Here is a 13,873-nt window from a genome sequence, read left to right as displayed (position 1 = left end):
ATAATTAGAGAAAGCCCATGCGCAGCAACGAAGACCCAACACAGCCAAAAATGAATAAATAAAATTAATTAACTTTTTTAAAAAAAGGAAGAAGAAGTAAAACTCTCACTGTTTGCAGATGACATCATACCATACATAGATAATCCTAAAGATGCCACCAGAAAACTACTAGAGCTAATCAATGAATTTGGTAAAGTTGCAGGATACAAAATTAATGCACAGAAATCTCTTGCATTCCTATACACTAACAACGAAAGATCAGAAAGAGAAATTAAGGAAACAATCCCATTCACTACGGCAACAAAAAGAATAAAATACGTAGGAAAAAACGTACCTAAGGAGGTAAAAGACCTGAAAAAAAAAAAAAAGAAAAGAAAAGAAAGCTCTCCACCCTGGGGCAACCTCCCATCTTCACAGTGAGGCATGGCCCTTTGGCCTTAATATCTCCCCCCTATAGAAAAGAACCTGGGTGCAGGGAAGAACAATTCTGATGCTTCACCAATGACAGAAAGCTAGGGAAGGTTAGTGTAAAAGATACAACAGCAACCAATTTAGTGCAAAGAAATGGAAGTGCTAATTGAGCTAATTGTTCACTAACTTAGGAGGCTTGTTTCCAAAGTCCTCCTGTAACAGAGAAAGTGGTGTGTGACTTGGAAGTAGCAAGTGTGGCTCAGGCAATACACTTCCCAGGGTCTGCTGCTGACTTCTAAATCCCTATAGTGAAAAAGCAAGCCGGCGAGCATATCACGGTTAAAGGATCAGCCCCAACTTGGCGCTATAAGCTCAAATCGGAAGAGAAATGTGCAGTGAAATGAAGGACTAGAAGAGACTGATTTTGCAGCATGTTTCAATTCACAAGGCACTTATGTGTCACAAGGACTCTCAAAATCAGTAAGGCAACCTCCTGTGTTTACTACTGAGCCTGAGAGAAAGTAACAGTAAAGCAATAAACATCTGCTAATAGTTTCTTCGTGAACACTCATAGCAGCTTTATTCATATTGGCCAAAACCTGGGAACAACCCACGTGTCTTTCAACACTTTGGAGGTTCCCTCTTAGTGCAAGCTGCAGAATGTCAGGTTCCCAACAATCCCTACCTCTCATGAGCCTCCTCATCCTTCAAAACCCAATTCAAATCTCACCTTCACCCTAATTTCCCCAGCTAGAAGTCAGAGCACTTATGATGGTGACTCTTGTAAAGCCTCCTCTCTCCCACCATCTGGTACTGCTGTAATAAGCATCCTGAGAGTAGGAACCATGTCCTGCATCTTTGTACTCCCCCAACTTGGCATGCTAGTACCTAGTAAGTGCTCAATCGACGCTTGTGTACAGCAACTCTTTCTGATTGATGGAGTCAGTATGAGACTGCTAAGTGACATCCTCACTTCCTAGAAGTGAAGTCCATGTCTTACCAATTCTGTGCCCAAGTAAAGTACCCAATACCCAACAGGTGTGACAATAAATATTTCAACTGAATGTCTTTACCTTTGGCTCAAGGATCAATTCTACCCGCTCATTAGCATCATCTTCTTCAGAGTCTGAGTTTCCTGCTTTTATATCTAGTTGCTCAAATGCACTGTCCAACACTTGTAAACCGTAGTTCACAGCCTCCTGGACTTTAGGAATCAGATCTACTTCTTTCTGTTCCCGGGTCTTTTCCTAGGAAAAAATACTGTTCAGTAAGATCTCCAGTATACTGATACCACCCTAATAAAACACTGGGAATGTTTGCTAAAGCCTAGACTCATGCTCCAAAAAAACCCCCAAATTTTAATTAAAAATGTTAAATTCTTAACAATTTAAAATGTTAAACAATTAAAAACGTTAAAAGTCAAATTCTGCTGAATGCCTCAACACAGACTTTGGAGTGGTAAATCCCAAGTTTGTCTATGCGTTGAACACACATCGAACTACGTAAGGTCCTGAAGCTCCGGGTTCATCATCTACAAAAATAAAAGCACAACTATGGTGTGATGGTTCAGCTTTTATAAGCTATGTAAAAGAATCTTAATAATGAATGGCACATCACAAGACATCCAGGGGCACTTCACCTCCCTGCTACTGGAGGAACGAAGGGCCTAGACTTTTAGCTTTGCCATGGCTGTATCCCACTAACCTTGCTTAATGATCCTTTGGACAATTTTAGGAGTTAAGACTTAGAAGAAAATACCCCAGCCAGAGATGTCATTTTTCAATTACAGTTAAAAAAAAATAACTGGACAATTACAATTATTCTATAAACTTGTTTCAAACCAAGAGAGGGTCAGTTTCATCTCTAATCTATCCTGTACATCACCCTAGAACAATGCCCCCGACCCCGACAAAACTCTGTACACATCACCAACCTGCTGAAAATATTCCACAGGTCTCCACTTCCTATAACAGCAGCTCTCATACACTCAACTGTGTCATCAGTTGTAAGAAATATTGCAAAATATATTTAGTGTCATTTCCCCTCCTCACAAATATTCTAGAAGTTGATACATAATTACAGAAAGAACCAAACCATACAGTGTTGTTTTGACAGCCAAAGGGGAAAATCTGAAGAGTATTTTATACTACCTCAAGTGTGGAAGTCTTTCTAATTTAGCTTTTTTTGTTTTGGCTGCATCTTTTCTGCACTCTGGTATGCTTGATTCTGAGTTAAATAGCTAACATTGTACTAAGTGTGCGAAAACATGCCTGTGAAATAAATATATAATCGATGTTTTAAAAATAATTCACTAAATAGCTATCACCTTAAAATTGACCCCTGGGCTTCCCTGGTGGCACAGTGGTTGAGAGTCCGCCTGCCGATGCAGGGGACACGGGTTCGTGCCCCGGTCCAGGAGGATCCCACATGCTGCGGAGCGGCTAGGCCCGTAAGCCATGGCCACTGAGCCTGCGCGTCCGGAGCCTGTGCTCCGCAACGGGAGAGGCCACAACAGTGAGAGGCCCGCCTACCGCAAAAAAAAAAAAAAAAAAAAAAAAATTGACCCCTGACTTGGTATAACCAGATTGACCCCTGACTTGGTATAACCAGATACTATTGCACTTAAATGGTTAGCAAATCCCTGAGTACTATTAAAAATAAAGATTTTAAAATAATAATAATAAAAATAAAGTTTTTTTAAAAAGTTTTTTAAGGCTAGAAATAGGCAGAACTGTAGCTGGTTTCTAATATCCTTTCTTAGTCTAACATCTTCATATGTTACAAGCAATATGGCTTTCATCTTACTTTCATTTTTAAACTGGTAGGAATAAGAATCAAAGCAGTCATGAAAGGATAGGGAAGCACAATCTTCAAAGAACTCACAAACTACAGCCCAGCATGGCCTACGTTTTTTATAGCCCTCAAGGTAAGAAAGTTTTTTACATTTTTAACGGAGGAGGGGGAAGGGGAGGAGGAAGAGAAGAAAAAGAAGCCAAGAGACATAGGTCAATGCGGCCAGCAAACAAAATATTTATTATCTGGTCCTTTACAGAAAATCTCTGCATACCTCTGCTCTATTCTTAACCCAGAATTCAGGAACTTAATCTATACATTTCTTAATACACTAAATTTCACAAACAAACTAGAGTTCAATTGTTGGGCTGTCAGGAGCAGCTTTTCCCATTTCCCCCAGTGTCCATCTCCCTGTCCACAATCCTTCCACCAGCCACATCACAAATCTCCACTTTTCTTCTCGAAAGGAGCCCAACAGAAGAGTGACTTAATGCAAGTACCTGTTCTGGTTTTTCTGCCTCAGGCTTGAGCACCGGCTCCTCCACTTCTTCATCATATACACGCTAAATACAGAAGCAAATTCAGTTTGGAATGGTCAAAACAGCATTTGGAATCAATCACAAGGTAAGAATTCAATACACTATTTAAAAAAGACAAAGATGGGGAAGAAATGATTATTCAACAAATGGCTGAGGCCGCTGGTCAAGGGCAAAAAGCAAAGAACAGTAGTCAATTCTCCCAAAATTAAGTTTTAAAAAAAAGACACAAATGACTAGGAAACATGAGAAAAAAACCTTCAATCTCATTGTTGACCACAGTCACAAAAACAATAATAAATTGGTGTTCACACTTGCTTGTTTAATCTAATACTTAATGCTGACAGAGCAATGATACAGGTACTCAAATGTGAGGCTATGAGAATACCAAGTGATAGAACCTACCTACTAGGTAACAAGAGCTCTAACATTTTGCACAGTGGAAACGGTAAATGTAAGTTATTTTAATCCTGTTGCTTAAAATGGTTGCTAAATTTTTATTATCCCATTTATAAGAAAATAGATAGGCCAAGCCCACTAATGATTTGCCAGAAGGCCAGGCATGGGACTGACCCATACAGCTGGAACAGGCAGCCACTCTTTTCCAAAATAGATCTATCACTCTGGCAACTCACTGTAATTTCCTTTTTTAACTATATATTGTTTAAACTTCCAAAGTAAAACATTCTCATTATAAACAGTGCAATGATGAAAATGTTCTGGAATTAGATATTGGTGATGGTTACAAAACTTTGTGAATACACTAACACCTATTGACTTGTACACTTTTTAAAAGGGTGAACTTTATGGTATGTGAATTATAAGTCAATTAAAAATTAAAAAGTCAGTATAAAGATATAAGTGAAAGAGATGTGTTTAAAAATTGTTCCATCCTTACCTCCAACCAAACCCTCAGAATAACCAATTTAAGCTTGGTGTGTGCTCCTCTATGTTTCCCACATAGAAACATACACAAATATATACAGACATATGTACATATTCAGAGTTCTCCCACTCTTGCTGCTTTTAAATAAAAATGCACTTATACTATAGATATTCCTCTGCCCCACTTCACTCGGTATTTACCTGAACCACCTTCTAGGTCAATGCAAATAGATTTGATTCAATCTTTTTTATATCTGCACAATATTCTATGGTACGAACTTGACTATGATTAATTCAATAATTTTCTATTAGGGAACATTAAGGAGATTTCCAGTTTTTGCTGTTGTAAATAAACTGCTGTAAACATATGCACATATACTAAATTCTTAGGCCCTGGATCTTTTATTTCTATAGGCTTCCCCCAAATAGGATTGCCAAGTCACAGGACAAAACTGTTTTTTAGACTTAATAGCTACCTCCAGATTTCTGGCCACAAATGTGGAGCAACTCACACTGTCCCCACAACATATTCAAGTGCCCACTTCCCAGACCTCTGTCAGCAGTAGAACCATGTTACCTACCTTTTAAAAATATCTGCCAATCTGATTAGACAATGTTATTTTTAAATGTTCGTATCTTCTAACCCAAGAATTCTACTTCTTGAAATTTAGTTCCAAGAAAAATAAATACAAACAATAAGATGCTCATGGCATCAGATTTATACTGCAAAGTCACAAACACCAAATCTGTTAATTCTATGCAATTCCAATCAAAGTGCTAATAGAATTTTCTGGGGAATTTAGCAAGATAATCCTCAAATTCACAGAGGAAAGAAAAAAGCCAAGGATGACCATGACAATTCTGAATAAAAAGAAGTCACAGGGATTTGCCCTATTAGGACTTACTAGAAATCTCTGGTATTTAAGATTGTGATACTGACTACAGCAGATAAACATAATAAAAGACAGAGGCAAGAGACAGACCCACAATTACATGTAAGCTTGATTTTATATTCACAAAAACACACATTCAAACATATAAGTCACTGAGGAAAAGAACTACACAATAAAAGTTATCCATATGCATTCATACACATAAGTCAGTGAGGAAAAGAACTACACAATAGGGCTTCCCTGATGGCGCAGTGGTTAAGAATCCACCTGCCAGTGCAGGGCACACGGGTTCGAGCCCCGGTTCGGGAAGATCTCACATGCCGCGGAACAACTAAGCCCAGGCACAACAACTACTAAGCCTGCGCTCTAGAGCCCGCAAGCCACAACTACAGAAGCCCGCGTGCCTAGAGCCCGTGCTCCGCAACAAGAGAAGCCACCCCAATGAAAAGCCCGCGCATCACAACGAAGAGGAGCCCCCGCTCGCCACAACTAGAGAAAACCCGTGTGCAGCAACGAAGACCCAACGCAGCCAAAAGATAAATTAATTAATTAATTATTTTTTAAAAAGAACTACACAAAAAAAGTTACTCATATGGAAATGAACCAAATGAGATCCCTACCTCATATTACGTATACCTGCACCGATATACATACACACAGATATACTCTCCAGGTAAGAAGAAGAGTAAAAAGGCAGAGATACAAAGGAACCCACACCCAAAATATTTAGAATTAAGGGAAAAAATGGGAGTTGGTGCCTTTTAAGCAAATATGGCAAAATATTAAAATCTGTTAATGCAAGGTAGTGTATATTATTAGCATTTGTGGCTATTATCTGTTCTTTTCTAGACACATGAAATATTTTATTTTAAAAAATTGATGTCGGGAGATTGTTAAATGATAGGCACATAATGAAATAAAAACAATAAAAATTAAGTTCACAAAATCTTACAGATGTGTTAAAATGCTTATAAAATAATACATTAACATTAAGAAAAATGCAAGCTGCCAATATATAGAAAAGGTTAAAGTTATATACATACATATATACTCTTAGAAAGAAATATGCCAAAACAGTGGCTGGTTAATTTGGGGTGGTGGAATTATAATTGACTTCTGTAGTTTTAATTTTTTCACACTTTAATACTTTTTATATATGCCAATCTCTCCTACAGTGAGTGTTCATTACTTTTATAACAGGAAAGGAAAACACTTAAAGCCCAATGTCTGCATGGAAAATGGACTTGGAATATACATGTCAAAATGTTAAGAGGCTCTCCTTTAGCATCTGAGAATTTCAGATGATGCCTCTTTTTCCATACTTAAAAAAAAAATTGTTCTATAAAGGCCAGAAATTTGGGGAGTAATTTTCAAAGGCAGGAAGAAATAAAGTAAATAAATCTTAAAATGGAGACTTAAAGACAAGGCAGCTACCAAGGTCACTTCAGACTTTAAATAGCGAGACCACTTAACCTAAAAGGTTGAGCTTCATGCTGAGGTCTCAACAGCATTAACACCCTACTTTTTCTACTGCTTGTCATTAAAAACTACCTCACAAGAGATCAGCAGCCTGTGGAAAGCCAAACATGACATCTAAGAAACCAACCAGCAAATACATAAAACCCATGGGATCTTTCGAGGCTGGCCAGGACCATGCATCTCAAGTACTCAGTACACAGCAGGAAATCAATGCTAACTTCCTTCACCCTTACCAGTTTCACCCAACTCACAGTTTCATGGGTTTTTTGATCATTTTAAAATCAGGTAGCCATTCCCAGAACTGTTAAATTTCGTTGATATTTCCCCTCAAAGCATCTTTTCTTCATTTGGGGAGATGAGGTAAGAGGTGAAGGTGGGGAATTAGAGAAAACGCTGACGAGGGGCTGAGATTTCTTAACATGTTATAAACAGCCCTGGTCCTTTTCACTTTTGTGATCTCTCATTAATTCATACAAATATTCACTGAGTCCCTATATATCAGGCTCATTCTGAGTCCAAGGAATACAACATTTAGCAAAAATATGGGGGTTGATTTAGTAGGGGAGTTCAACACATCGAATCATACCAATAAATGTAAAATTACAATCATGGGAAGTGCTACTAAAGAAGTCATTAACTAGGTCACTTAATGTTTCAGGACAAAATTCCTAAATTAACAGATTAATGAAGCTTCAAGAACTGTACTCCCTCCGGATAACACACTGATGCACTGGCCACTGTTAATCAGCATTTCTCCTCCTTCAGAGTCCCCTCTTGAGCCTTTACTAAAGGCACTAATTTCTCTTGCCCTGGAAAGTCCTGATTGCTCTTCAGTTTCACTAACTAATGCAGTTTGCAATCTACTGGCTGCCTCTAGGTCAATTACTAAAACCCAGAAACCTATGACTGTGCGTATCTTTCCAATAAACTACCATGAAACCAAATGGCACCGTCATTTAAGCCAGAATTGTAATACATGAGTACTGGCCAGGGTTTGAAGAAAACACATGCAAAGTCAAATCACTGCCAAATGTATTATCAGCAGGTAGTTTATTTCAGAGTTTTATTAAGCATTAGCCATACTCAACATCATCATGCTCTACCACAAATGGAAAAACACGTAACACGTGGCATTATAGGGAGAACTGGGAAGCAGTTTGATTTAGCAGTGGCAACAGGCACATCTAAAGGGGAATTTGGCTGCAGAATGGAAGGGGAAGAGGCATAAGGACTAAGGGGATGGAGAGATGGATAGAAAGTAGGGACTCCAAGAAGTGAACAGAAATAAAGAACTATTACTAAAAAATAATCGACAAAAACAAACAAACAAAAAAAACCACCCACAAAAACTAGATTATGGGAAACTCAGAAGCTAAGAAAACTTGGCCAGAAAAGAAGAGCTAGAGAAAAGAAAAAGAACTGAAGGTTATGATTCAGAAAAAGAAGCTTATGATGCCCCTCACCCCCAAAGTATCAGTCGGGTACCAATCCAGTACCAATGTGGTACAGGCACATCAGGTACAAAAGAAGCCTCCCAATTCTATTCCTTGCCCAGTCTAGGGCTGCAACACTGACTGCAGAGAAGAGCTAAGCACCTGATCCAGCAAGAAAGGTACAGAATGAGAGCAACAGGTATATTCAAAAGGACACGGAATTCAGCATGATGAAAAAGTGATGGGGCTGCATACACCAGTAAAGTACAGATGAGAGTCCTGTAAACTGCCTCTTCCAATGCAAAAGATGCTCAGGACCAAGCATGGACATTCTGTGTAGACAACCAGAAAATGACTACAGAGTTGACTAGAATATTTGTTACATTTTAAACCTACTGGCAAAGAGATATTTAAGACCTTTATTAAGATCTTTATTTTACACACAGCTTCCCCAAAAAGCCTACACAGCTTCCCCAAAAAGCCTAGTAGTGGCATTTCAACCTGAACTACTAAAAATGTACAAACATGCTGCATAAGATACCTGCATGACAATATTTAATCTCTTCTTAACAATCCTAAATCGTGGGCTTTGTATAATCTTGCAATTTTTGAAATCTTTTTTTATTACTTTGCATCTAACAATCTCAGGAGATAGCCTACCTTACTAATTCTCTTTTCACAGATTAACTAACACCGATACTCAGAAAGTTAGCCGCCCTATGAGAAATACAGACCAGCTTATCTAAGCTTCCTCTCCATCCTCTGTTAACAATCTCCCCTACAGTCACTGGGCTCCAGCCACACTTGCTTCCTTTTTATTCTGGAATTACACTATTATGGAAGATTGTTATCTTCTCTAAGGAGGGGCTCTGTCTAATTTATCTATGTATTCCTAGAAACCTAGCACCTAGAAATTCGATAAATATATAGACAAAATAGCACTTGGGTTAAAGCTCAATAATCTGTTTAGAGCTGATTCTATGGCATAGGTTCAGCCATCATAACAAAACGTTAGTTGAGAATATTCCAAGTAGACACACACATGCCTTTAATGTAACTTATCAGGACATAATGGATACAATCAATAACCTGATGGTGTCCAGAGGATCAGACCAGGTGTATGGCTTTCCTTACAGAGCATGCTCATAACAAAACTTGTTGGAGTGCCATGCAATTCAGCAGTCTACATCAAAACTAAAAATCAATGAAAACACTGGAATATGAGGAAGTTTTATCTTTAGGCTTTTTTCAAAGGCTTGAAAAAAAATAAACTTTACTAATAAAAAGGGGGGGCATCAATCACCAAGAACTACTAATTCACCAAAATTTAAGAGAACCTAAAAACGGGTCACTTAGTATCACAGTGACTCTTGCTCCTTCTAACAGTATTATTTTTATAAGTCTGATGTAACTAAGTAACTCACGTTCTCAATGAATTGGGTATTAGACAGCATAAGGAAGTCATTGAAGATATTATGTAGTCGACAATCTGTGGCTTTAGTTTCCCGAATTAGTCCATCCACTTGTTTCTTGATTTCATGGGTCCTAGAGATAGTCTGTTGTGAAAATTCCTGAAGAAACCGTAGTAACTATTCAAAAAACAAACATACAGTAGTATCAGTATTATATGCACCTATTCTGCGTGTCAAAACAGAAAAGAACCCATTTCCTTTCGCCTGTGTGTGCGCCCGTATGCTGGAATGTAAAAGGGATGCTGCTTTTGACAGTACCAAGACCAAATAGCATCGAAAAACATTAAGAAAGCTCATCAGAACAGTGGCAATGAGTCAATGGATACTAGCTATCTCGTTTCTCGAGGAATTTAAAAATCCTGTTTGGTTGTCATTCTACAGGGATCAGAGACAAAGGGAAAAATAACAAACCACTACTCTTACCCAAAAATCCTATTCAAATGGAACTTTGGAATCACAGTTCTGAGCTTATTGGGCCCCCGGCCTAAAGAGTCCAACTCAAGGATATCCATATACTGGTTTGTCTACCGCTCCACTCAGTCCAGGTCGCAACATGGAATAGCCTAACTAGTGCCATGTAAGCCTGCGAGGTGGCGGAAGCCGATCCCTGCTGAGCGTGGAGTTGGGCGCCTGGCTAGAAAACCCAAACAAGGAAGGGCCGCAGTCCGAGTGGGAGCACTGAGAGGGCTAAACTAAGGTCAACCAGCCCGCCTCCGCCCAAGTGCCTTGGGACTACCACCCGGGAGTTTTCGAGGGCGAGAAGGGACGTTATTGAGTCAATGAGAGGCAACAGGATCGACTGGGTGGAGGGGGACTGGGGGCTCCCGTCGTCCCGCTCGCAGGCCGCGCATCACCCCAGCAGGCCCGCCCTCCCCTCCAATCCCTGGGGCCCGCCTCTCACGCCGGCGTCGGCTGCCAGCGACCAGCTCTGGCTGTTCCTGCGGATCTCCTCCACCGACCAGGGCCGCTCCCACACGGGCTCGGACACCGGCGGCCGCTCCTGGTCGGGGGTGGTCCCGTTCATCTGCAGCGGGAAGGACGAGAAGAGGGGCTGAGCTCCGGAGAGGCAGCGGTCAGGGCCAAACCCTAACCCGAACCCCCGCCCTCACCATTCTGGCTGTGCAGTTCGGTGGGCTCAGGGAGCCGCAGGACCGCACCCGCTAAGCCCCGAAAGTCTCCGGAAGCTAGCGGTGCGGCCCTGGCACGTGACCGGCCTCACGTGACCAGAGAGCAGGTGACCTGCCCCTCATGTGACCGGATGCGGGGCGCTGCGGAAGGAGGACGGGCCGCTCTCTGAGGTACGCGAATTAGAAGAGCCCTGCTGTCCCATGGGTGGACTTAACAGACTATCATACTGAGAGAAGTAAGTCAGAAAGAGAAAGGCAAATATCATTTGATATCACATATTTGGAACCTAAAATATGACACAAATGAACTGTGAAACAGACTAACAGTTACAGAGAACAGACTTGTAGTTGCCAAGGGGAAGGGAGGGTGGGGGAAGGATGGACTGGGAGTTTGGGGTTAGCAGATGCAAACTATTACATACAGAATGGATGAATAAGGTCCTACTGTATAATACAGGGAACTATATTCAATATCCTGTGGTAAGTAATAATGGAAAAGAATATGAAAAAAAAGTTTATATATGTATAACTGAGTCACTTTGCTATACAGAAGAAATTAAAACAACGCAGTAAATCAACTATACTTCAATAAAATAAATTTTTTTAAAAATTATTTCACTAAAAAAAAAAAGAGAGCAAGTGTGCAGACGCCAGGGGGCGCTGAAGGGGTGGGTCGGCCGGGTTGCGCTTCAGCTGGAGGGCGCAGGTGGAGGCGCGTGGTTAGCCCTGGAAGCACGCAGGCAGCCAGGTATGTTTAGAGAGAGGAGCCAAAAGGAGGTGTGGGAGAACAAGCCTAGGGGCTTTAAACAACCGGCGATGTGGAAGGAGGAAGAGCTCGCCGCTGCTCCTCTTCCTTGCTGAGTCTCCTCTGCGTGTCTGGGGGTCAGCCCAGATTTACTGGAGATTGATGTATCTGGCTGTCATCGTACTTTTAACGACGTGCTCGGTTTCAGCTCACTGTGTAGGGCCTCCTTAAACATCCTTTACTCCCTCTGCATTGCCCTCAGACTCAAGTCCAAACTTCTCATATGACAGGCAAAAGCCATTTATAATCTGATCCCTGCATGTGAATCCATCCTCAACTTTCCCAGCTTCCCACGAGCGCTCAGTGATTTACCTATTCCACCTCACACTTCCTTGAAGGCCCCTCTGCAGAGTTCTTCTTCTTCCAGACCAACTTGCTTTTTAAAATGAAGATTCCAATTTCTTTCCATTCCTGTGTGTCCAAGTTATTTAATCCCTGTGAGTTTTCCTCAGTGAAAGGAAGTTACATGTCTTGCAGGGATGTGGTGTTAAATGTGGTAATATTTGTAAAATAGCATGGTGCCTGTCATACTGTGAGCATTGAACATAGATCCTACCACTTCCCCTATGCCCTTTGTTTATCAAACTCTTGGACTTTGTTTTGTTTTTGCTTCTGTCTCTTTACTGAAGACTTCCCTGGTTATCCCAAGGATAGTTTTAAGTGCCCCCCCTCAGTTATTTTCTACATGCTTGTACAAATATTCATCATAGAGTATCACATTATATTATAGTTTATTTATAATGTCTCCTCTTTAATAACAATACCTAACATTTACGAAGTGCTCAGCATTTACCACTTTATACATGTTAATTCATTTAATTCTCACAATGACTTTGTGAGGCGGGTAGTCTTATGATCATTTTATAGTTGAGGAAACTGAGGCACAGGGAGGATAAGTAACTTACTCAGGGTTAGACAGCCAGTAAAGGAGCAGAGCCAGGAACCCACACCATTAGCCATTATGTTATCTAGTAGTTTCTTGAAGGAACTTTATTTTTAAATTGCAGTCTACCAACCTCCTGGCCATTCCCATACATTCATTTAAAATATTTTTAAATAAAACCACTTAAGAACTTGGTTGGTAAAATTGAGGTGAGCCAGTTACCAAACTTACATCTTATATAACATCATCATGGTCAACTTCAGTGGCCGTGTGGATGACCCTGGCCTCAATGTGCCTTAATAACCTTAATCTACATTCAAATTCTCAAAGTCCGTGGATTACCCACACCCTGGACCTTAGCAGCTGAAACTTTCTGACTTTTAAATCTGGACTGCAATAGAGCAGCCTCTTAAACTTCCAAGTCTCTCTCTTATTCCCTGGTCTGTTCTCAACTAACCCAAGCCTCAGTCTCTCAGTGCCCCTCCTCCCCATTTCACCCTCTTAGCTTCATTTCCTTGCTTGTCCTGCCTGCAGCCCATGATATTACCCTTCAACTTCTCTTGACAGCCCTTTAATATCCCCACCTTATGTTTCTGACACATGGTCTCTGCTAACTCCTAGCTTTGAATCAGTCCAACTATGCCCTCTCTCCTTTCCTACACCTAGGTTACTCAAGGAAATCACTGCGATTTCATATTCTGCAAACTTAGCTGGCCCCTCAGCACTGACTGGCAGTCCTTTTACTTATACTTGCTCTATGTACTTATCCTTGATTAGATCCCTTCCATACCTTTACCATGTGGTTCAAACTATCCATCCTATTTGCCTCTGCCAGAGAAAACAGACTTCTCACCTCAACTTAAAATGTTTCTATGTCTACACCTTCTGTATCTTATACAGTTCTTTTTTTGCACACAACATAATTTGACTGGCAAACTCAAACAAACCAGAATTTGGGGGAAAGATATTGCAGAGCTCACAGAACTTAAGGAAAGCAAGCAGACACTGGTCTTGGGAAGAGCATAAAGCAGAGGAACCTAGGGAAATCTCCTCTGAGCCCCTGCCACTAGAAGGACTCAGCTCCAGTCATTTCTCTTCTTGATTTCCTCCTCTGAATTTCACATTCCTGAGATAAATAGAATCTCATTAGGTTCCC

The 13,873-nt window shown here is 40.6% G+C and overlaps 1 protein-coding gene across 1 annotated transcript in view; it reads right to left on the bottom strand.

Moving 5' to 3' along the window:
* Positions 1–11,115, bottom strand: part of LOC102974617 (WASH complex subunit 2) — a 56,948-nt gene extending 45,833 nt beyond the window's left edge. The window contains exons 1-5 of the mRNA XM_028480939.2: positions 11,012–11,115; positions 10,804–10,926; positions 9,855–10,019; positions 3,705–3,767; positions 1,485–1,658 (exon numbers count right to left, since the gene is read on the bottom strand). Coding sequence (XP_028336740.1) covers positions 1,485–1,658; positions 3,705–3,767; positions 9,855–10,019; positions 10,804–10,926; positions 11,012–11,014 — 528 coding nt within the window. The 5' untranslated portion in view covers positions 11,015–11,115. The remainder of the gene's footprint in view (positions 1–1,484; positions 1,659–3,704; positions 3,768–9,854; positions 10,020–10,803; positions 10,927–11,011) is intronic.
* Between the last annotated feature and the right edge of the window lie 2,758 nt (positions 11,116–13,873).

This window comes from Physeter macrocephalus, chromosome 20 (assembly GCF_002837175.3).
Source record: "Physeter macrocephalus isolate SW-GA chromosome 20, ASM283717v5, whole genome shotgun sequence".
In the NCBI taxonomy this organism is placed as follows: Eukaryota; Metazoa; Chordata; class Mammalia; order Artiodactyla; family Physeteridae; genus Physeter; species Physeter macrocephalus.
Note: the sequence above shows the minus strand (reverse complement) of the source record. Positions and strands in the feature narration are given on the sequence as shown.